Source organism: Buceros rhinoceros, unplaced genomic scaffold (genome assembly GCF_000710305.1).
Source record: "Buceros rhinoceros silvestris isolate BGI_N320 unplaced genomic scaffold, ASM71030v1 scaffold9186, whole genome shotgun sequence".
NCBI lineage: Eukaryota > Metazoa > Chordata > Aves > Bucerotiformes > Bucerotidae > Buceros > Buceros rhinoceros.
The window spans coordinates 47,194-56,413 of NW_010419306.1; the positions used below are offsets into that span (position 1 = coordinate 47,194).

Here is a 9,220-nt window from a genome sequence, read left to right on the forward strand (position 1 = left end):
TCATAATAGAAAGCTTTAATACGATTTTATACTGACTTTGAATTTGGAAACACACCTGATCTTTTTCCTGAAAACAAACAGAAACACCTTTTCCTTTGTACGGTACTCACCACAGTAAGATGCCAAACACTGACTGAGGAAGTTAAGTACAGAAGTGACGAAGCTGAACTGCACAATCTGTCTTTTGAAGATTTTATCAGTTTGGCAGGCTAGCCTGAAGAAAAATGTTCACTATCCAATGGGTTGTCTGAACCTCCATGACCGTTTTATAACAATACGAAAAATACACTTACTGGCTTTTCAAGTACAATTGGATCATCAGGAAGAAACTCTGGCTTCTTCTGAGAGACAGAAACACTTGAAAGTTTCAGAAGGAAATCTCTGCTGTATTTGATCCTTTCTGTGAGTAAACAAAATTACTGAGTTAACGTTGTCTAAGGCATTAAGGTTGGGAATTCAGAGAACTGATTTGGTTTCTTACAGAAGGGCAGAAATGCTGCATGTGGAATATAAAAAATCTGTATTAAAGTCAGCAGTAATTTAAATCTCATCTTCCATCAAGACAACTTGAAGTAAATTACAGAGCACTTCTCTTTATCAAATTGACTTAGTAAATATGGAGGACTATTCCAAGTTAATAAGGATTTCTTGTTTTAACACAAAAGAACAAAAAAGTGAATCCAACCTTATACTACAGACGGACTCCCTTATCTTGCTCTAATTATCAGAAAGACCACAAACTGGTCTTGAAACCCTAGAAGAAAATCTGTTTAGAACTCACATCGAAGTGCCATGTTTCTATGGGACAGATAATAAAAACTGAGCGTCTCTTTCTTTGAAGATATTAAATTGATGTCTTTCAACAACTAAATGTAATTATGAGATCTGCTGCACGTAAACGAGCCAACAGATTAATACCAATTAAATAGTTTCCAGAGTTTTACCCTGAATCAACACGAGTCAGAGATTGCGCTTCGAACATGCAAATTATCACTGGAGTTTGTACCACTATCTCTACTCTAGCACAGCCTCAGACATTGTATGTCAAGTCGTCCGTATTTTAAGCTGATCTTGAACAAGAGCAGAAACAAGAGAAAAGGAATTAGGCAAAGAAGGGACAAACTTTATCCTTGATCCTTGGTGACAAAGAAACTTAATCCTTTAGGAGTAATGTGCTTCCTGTAAGACTGTTACACAGTCAAGTGACTTACTACAGCTTTTGCTTCTCAGGCTGTAGGCTGTTGAAAAGAGAACCCACAAAGTCAACAACGAATGGGGTTTTTTTCCTGCCCTGGAACACAAATTATTATAATAACAACGGAAACTATGTGAGGGCATGAGGACAACTTTGAAAAGAATAGCTTAAAGAACATAAGCATACTTGAAAATTTTCAAATTGTTTTCTTCCTGTTGTTTAAAAATATATGAAGACAATGACTTCTATAAGGCCTTTGTCCACCACAACATCCTCCTCTCTAAATTGGAGAGATATGGATTTGATGGATGGACTGTTTGGAGGATGAGGAATTGGTTGGATGATCACATCCAGACACTAGCAGTCAACATTTCAATGTCCAGATGGAGAATGCCAACAAGTGGTGTCCCTCAGGGGTCTGTAGTGGGACCAGTACTATTTAGTATCTTCGTCAATGACACAGACAGCAGGATCAACAAATTTGCAAGTGACACCAAGTTGAGTGGTGCAGCTGACATGTCTGAGGGTTGGATTCAGAAGGTCCTGAACAAGCTGGAGAAGTGGGCATGTGTGGAACTCATGAGGTTCAACAAGGCCAAGTGCAAGATCCTGTAGCTGGGTTGGGGCAACCCTTGGTATCAAGACTGGCGGATGAATGGATTGAGCGCAGCCCTGTGGAGAAGGACTTGGGGGTACTGGTGGATGAAAAACTGGACACAAGCCATCAATATGCACTTACAGCCCAGAAAGCCAACTGTATCCTGGGCTGTATCAAAACAAGCATGGCCAGCAGGTCAAGAGAGGCGAGTGATTTTGCCCCTCTACTCCACTCTGGCAAGACCCCACCTGGGGTACTCCAACCCGCTCTGGAACTCTTAGCACAAGAAATACATGGACCAGTTGCAGCAAGTCCAGAGGAGGGTCATGAAAACAATCAGAGGGATGGCACACTTCTCAGAAAAGCAAAGTCTGAGAGTTGGGGTTGTTCAGCCTGGAGAAGAGAAGGTCCAGGGAGACCTTATTGCAGCCTTTCAATACTTCAAGGGGACCTATAATAAAGAAGGGGGCCTGTTGCAATAGGACAAAGGGTAATGGTTTTAAACCAAGAGAGGGTAGATTTTGACTAGATATAAGGAATACTTTTTTTTTTTTTTTTTTTTTTTTCCATCTGTTCTTAACACTTCTTCCAATTTTTACTATAAATTACTACTTTTCAGCTATCAGTATCGAAGTCGTGAATTACAGGCATTCATTCACATTGCCACCTCACTCTGTGGCATTATCACCACAATGTGAGTATGATCACCACAACATTCAGAGTCAAGTGCAGCACAAGGTCAGTCTGGACAGGGATTTGAGCAACCTGCTCTAGTTGAACATGTTCCTCGCTCACTGCAAGGGGATATATCAAATGGAAATTATCTAGAACTTAAGGCACAGCTGTAGATAAAAATTGAGTTCCAGTGGAAATTTCACAGTGTGGTGGAAAAGAGGAAGCCAGGAAGGAACCCAACAAACCCCTGAACTTACTTATAGGCAATAGCTGAACAACATGACCTCTAAATTTGTGTTACTCTGAAGGAAAGCATTTCATCAAAGAAAGAGAAGTCCTTTAAAAACAAATGCTGGAAGAAGTTTGACAGTATGGACAAATGTGGGGTAGACTCAGGAAGACATCACAGAGCAACGGAGCACTAAAAAAGACCAAAAAGTGATGGCTTATACAAGAGATGAGAAGCCATTTAACATCTTGTTGAACACAATAGTTGCTACACACCACAAACAGAATCAATGAGAAAGGATCAGAGAGCAACCACAAAACAAAAAGAACTCAACAAGCCTAACACCAAACTAGATCATATTTACCAAGATCAAGAATAGACAAACAAACCTGAGCCTGAAAGGGAACACAGGGAAGACAAGTCAGTAAGACAGGACAGGGCAGAATTACTCCTCAAGGACCTGAACGATGGTAACCTCAGATCGAGGAAAAATAGGAAAGGCTCAGTAAAACTTAACAGAATTCTTGCAATTCTTGAATACTAAGGGCGTCAGAACAAATCAAGTTTCCAGAGATTATTCAAGAATTGCAGATTACAAATGGAGGTTTGAGACAAAAAGACATTAACAAAAAATACTGTCTTAATGAACTGATGACTTAACCTGGATTGCTGTTGGTTCCTGTGACGTGTTTAAAAACGAAAAATTAGGCAGGAAGCAGTGCAGACAAGGACTGCGAGAATGTCTGGATTCTGAAATTATCCCTCAGTGAAAAAAAGAGTAAAAATTTGGCTTGTTTAAACAACCAAGCCATGACAAAAAACACTATTATGCTTTATGAGTACTGACAGGCAATAGAGAAAAAAAAAAGCACAAGGAGCAAACCTTAAGGACAGTGTTGACACAAGAACAAGCTGTCCAGGACTAATCGTAAAATAAATTATGTGATTTTCAACCATCAAAAAATAAGGATTTCAGAAGCACTGAAGAGTCAGAAAAGGAAACCAAACTCCTGAATTTTCACACTGTTTGCATGCAATAGTCTGTATGCCGTGACTGACTTCTGCAACAGGCTAAGGGATGCAACTCAAATCTGTACTTTACACAAAAATGGGATATTCCGTGAAGAATTTTTTTAATGTTTGGGGTTTGTTTTTCTCTTGGTTTTGTTTGGGTTTTTGTTGAGGTTTTTTGGAGGAGAAAAAAACCCCAAAAGGCAGGTACATCCTTACATGCAAGCAAGTCTACCATAACAGGTTTCCCACCTCAGTTATGGCTAAGTTTTCAGTTTTTCACATAACACTCTAGAGACAGTCTAAAAGTTCCACATTGCTCTCGAATTGTGGTACAGAATGAAGTCAAACTCTGAAAGCACTGGCTAATCTCTCTTCAAAGTTCAACTGTTGTCCAGACAATACAATTCTGACAAATAGCCACGCAATATTTTACCTTTTTTTTCTTCTGATTCACGCTGTTTTGGTTGACAAGCTATCATAGTTTGAGTTACCATCTTCACTTCAGTCATGTCAGATAACTAAAGCAATGAGGAAAAGAGTTAAATTTTTTAATGTATTTCACAAAATTAAGTTGTGAAGATTGTTTCCTTTAAGCATATTTAAACAAGGATGTATATTTCTGGGTTTCTTAGTTAAAAATAACAATTGTAGCGCAGTTTCAGTTACTAATTTTGCGTTTACCAATCACCAAGATTTTGGACAATCAACACTTTATGTGCACGAAGAAAACTGGATTCTGTTCATTTTTTCTACTCCTTACAACTGAATCATCTTCTCTACAGTGTAAGAACAGTTTGAAAAGAAACAGTCTTGTACAAATTGAACTGTAGTCAGGACTGTAGCTAGGACTGTAGCTATTTATAAAAGTTAACACATCTCTAAGTTGAAAGATGAAGATCCTGCAGAATAACTGCACAAAACCGTAAAAAGTAATACCAGTAATGTAAAATGCCTGAGAAGTTAAATTTGAATGTGAAGAATGTTCGTAACTCTTTGATTACATACAAAAAGCAACAGTTCAGTGACCTACAAAGCAGTGTAAGTAAACCCACCTGATACAGCAATCTTTTAGTTAGAATTTTACAGTGCTATTGCTAGTTTTTAAAGAGAACACAATTATCTCCTCCTTTTCTCTTACCTCACCCAGAACACTGACAGAAGCTGCTACACTAGGGAATAATAAGAGCAGGAAGGACTTTCCTTATGACCGAAAGAGTAACTTGGATTCTCTCACTTCACAAAAGGTCTCGTATGCATCAAGACCCAGTATCTCCAGTATAACACTGAGTTCCTTCCAAAGCAGTTTCCCCTCAGCAGTTTGTCTTGGCTCCCAAAAGGCTCCACAGGTTTGGCTGAGGAATTTCAGTCTCACTCTGAGACAGATTGGAAGCAGGGAGAGAGGCAGGCAGGAAGACCTGAAAATTTTGGGAAGCATTTGTCAAAAGCAAAAGAGATCCTACTTCCTGGACACAGACAGCAGTTAACATTTTGTGAACTGCACCACCACCTTTCACAGTGTGCTAAAACTACAAATGGTGAAATGGTAAATTATTTCCAGTATATCATCCACCCTGCTTTCACTTCCATTTTCTGTAGCTGAAATTTAGTTATATTTTCCTGATTTGTCTGAAACTTCTGAGGAAAAAAATCTGAAATATCTAAGGACTTCAGAGAAGGAAGTTGACAGAGAGCCATGCTGCTAATTCTAACCGCTTTGTGATGTTCAACTTCTTCGTAAGTCTTAGCTATTCTAAGGCTCTTTCCAAGCACAAGGATTTAACAAATTCTCAAACCCACAAGAAAAAGACATGCATGAAAAAGCAGAATTTATAGTAATGTGCCAGACAACATCGCCACAATATTCTTACGTTTCTTCCTGCAACTTCCCAACAACCGCTTTGTAATATCAATGTTTCTATTATGCTTGCAGTTCGGTCCAAAACTTAACATTTGAGTACCACCACTCACAACAATACTCTTATACATGTGCCTATCTGAAATTCTCATCAAAGAATAGAAACCATCTATAAAGAAGAACAGAGCACGTATTTCTGAAGCTCAAGACAATTTTTAAACAGTAGTTATGAAGTAGTTAATTAAAACTGATACCGACCAATGGAGACTTTCCAAGCCTCTCTCTCTACCTCCAACTGATCTGAGATAGTAGACTCAACACTCTCCACATCTTCTGAAAATTCTTTGCACAGCATGAAGTAATAAAAATTATGCTTTGCTTTAAGTTATCTAGTTAGGGCATAGTGATTATTCAGGCACTTTCACTCTGAACACCAGTTTGATGGAAATTTCCTGCTATCAAGGCTAACATCTGAGATACAAGCACGATCACTGTGCTCATTACTAACAATTGCTCTTCTCCACTTCCTCTAAGGCTTAAGACTAGAGGTTTTATAATGTAAGTACCCGAGACAGCAATTTTAATTCTGTAATTCACTGTTCTTTACACTCAGAGTTGAATCTAACACTAACCAGCATTCCTGATGTGCCATAATAACAATTCTTTTTTCCTGGCAGAAGTCTAAGCAGCTTTAAGTGTGCATACTAAATAACCCAGAGTATAGGCATTTAGAGAGTTCTGTTACCAGATTCTTTTCAGTTCTTTCATTGCCTCAAGAACACAGTTTGTCAGAGTTGGGTTTTTTGTTTGTTTTAAAGCCTCTTTTATTAAAAAAAAAAAAAATCCATTTATAAGTTAGTGGTAAACACCATTTGCTTTACTTTAAAATCTTCACTTTCCACCATGCTTTTCAAAACCTGACCTGTATTTCCTGTATCCTAACCTGTATCAACTGGAATATTTATTCTTTCTTTAATAGATTGTCACTACATAAGACTATGACTGGTGTAAAAAAATTGTAGCAAGTTGGTTTTCCTTTAGCAATACTAAGTGTTACGTCAACAGTTGTTCTTGTTTTTCACCTTATAGTGTGTTTAGTATCGTGCTTATTATCTTATCTAAAAGGAAATATACTGGAGGAAGAAGGAAAGGGAATGAGGATGACTGAAGTTTTATAATTCTAGATACAGAGTGTTATTACTGTCTTGCCAAAAATGTAGTAAGATTTGAAGTACCTGAAATACAATTACAGTTTTGAAGAACAAGTTCTTGCAGTGATATATATAACTATTATTCTAGGAATGGGGACATTATCTCACTGTATCAAGAGCCAAAGGGCAAATGGATGACAATGTACAGCTTTCACAGATCATCACCGACACTTTTTGAAACATACAGAATGTTCAGAAAGATTCAGTAGAGTGATAACACACAACTTTGTATCATCAGACTTAGGTCCCAGTTTCTTCAGAACTAGATTCTGGATGTTCCTGCTTAGAACAATATTCTGTGAAGCTGCCACACCAGCCTCCAGGGCCAATGCTGCCCATCGAGCATAGCGGTTCATAGGGTACTAATCAGCTAGTATTTGAAGGTACTTATGAAACAACTGACAGTCAAAAGCATTAAGAAGTCTTTTTAATACTCTATGTCAAAGAAAAGAATTTTAAAAAATACAACTATACCAACATCAAAGAAATGCAGTATGTAGCTACACGTAGCCAAATACTGATGAAACTGAGTACTACAATATTGCTGATGAAAGGCCTATTCCAAAAGGGAATAGTTTGTTTTCCTGAACTCACATTGCTCAAGAGACAAGTATAACCATTAATTTCCCCAAGTGTGATCAAGGATCGGCTGCCAACACCTTGACTTTCTTTGGTCAAAGGCAGCTTCCAGAAGCTTCATACAATAAAGTAAGGACTATAGGATTATTAGGCATCTTTAAAAAAAATGAAGGAACAAATGCTTGATCTAACATCTACTGCCCAGTCCAGCAAAATCAATGAAACTGAGCTACAGAATGCACTGGAACTAATTAATTATTAATTAATTAAAACTAATTAATTAGTTTTGTGAAGTTTGCTGCCTGAAATAAATTTGTGCATGTGCTAACAAAACTAAATAAATAAATAAAAATTCTAACATTAGTCTTATACATAAGCAAAGACTGAGTATGTATACTTTAAAATAGCTGTCAAATTCAACAAAGGCAGGCCACATGACTTCATAAGACTCTTAAATAATTAACTCAGAAGATACATATTTAAGCTACTAGTGGGTGCAAATATTAGGGAAAGGCATTTCAGAAACTCACACTTCTTTTTAACACTTCTAACACTGCTAGTTTAGAACACGCGGACTGAAGGACACTCCTAGGTGGAAATAGTTTTCTTCTTATGTAAAGTGACCTCCAATTTAGAGCACTCCAGAACCCACCCCATCAACTTTGTCATCTGGTATTTACTCAATACTCACCCTGTCAATCTTACGTGGCAAACGTATTTCAGGGTTGCTGGGTAATTCAGGCTCAAAGTTTAATGCAATGGCTGATGCTAGCGAAGATAAAGAGAAAACGTTAAGAAACATTTTAAACAGACTCCGCATTTTTATTTTGCAATACTTGCCTTGAGAACATTACTGACACCCAACTCCGAAGAGATTATACAGGCACTTATAAGCTCCAAATTGCCATAGGACCATTTTTCCATTTCTTCCAGAATTTTAAACAGAGTACAAATTTATCACGTCATCTAGCTTTCATCCACATCACCACTGCTGTCAGTTTCTGTGGCCACCAAAAACTGCAGCGTTACAGCTATTGTTAAGTTAGAAATATCTAGAAGGCATACAGAGATTTAAAGACATAAATACTGAATGATTTTTTCCTTAGGCTTTTTGTTTGTTTGTTTTAAACTTGTATGATGGCTATATAAGAACAGTACAGTGCAGTATATTGTACTTGCAATAAGACCTAAACAATAATCTATTTGTTCAATGATGTATATTTTATGTTTTCAGGATCAGGAGTCAACCAACCCAAGAAATCAAATTTTTGTAAAGAAACCTGATCTCACTTTCTGAAGCCGGAATTTCAGATGTCAAGCTAGAACACGACCACCAAAAAGAGTTCTGCATAAAACTAATGTAGTTTGAATTCAGATTTTATCACAACAATGACATAGTAAGAACCACACACAGCAAGATATTTATAGATCACTGTAGTTTGAACAAAGTCATTAAAAAACCAAGTCCCCTTACATGTCCCTGTCAGTTTCTTAAAAGCAAATGAAGTTTCGGTAAAGTGAACTGCTTCTTAGCCATGCTTCTCACCTTGTTTAGAAGACAGATGACGCACAGGTCGTGCTGGCTGAAGGGATTTACCAATAAACTTCTTAGTTTCTTTTAACATTTTGAAGCCTCACACTTTAAAAAAGCAGCAGAAATCAATACAGAGCATTGGGTTTCACATACAGATATTAAGTGAGCAGTCTGTCTACCACTCTGTTTGTCAGGATGATGTACTATTTATAAGTATTTGGGCAGGAAAGAAAAGCAAGGCCTAACACAGAAATTTTCTTAGATGACAAAATATGCTGGATAAGAATTTGCATGAACAATCAGATGCCTCTCTCATTTTTCCTTCCATTT

General features: G+C 37.5%; 1 protein-coding gene across 1 annotated transcript; it reads right to left on the bottom strand.

Annotated features, from left to right (window-relative positions):
- Positions 1-293: 293 nt before the first annotated feature.
- Positions 294-8,981, bottom strand: LOC104495834 (chromosome unknown open reading frame, human C8orf88; the record flags this gene model as incomplete). Its single annotated transcript, XM_010138863.1, has 4 exons — positions 8,903-8,981; positions 8,048-8,124; positions 4,145-4,229; positions 294-400 (listed from the first exon to the last, which is right to left on the bottom strand). Coding segments are annotated over exons 1-4 (348 nt in total), but the record flags the coding sequence as incomplete, so codon positions are not given.
- Positions 8,982-9,220: the final 239 nt, after the last annotated feature.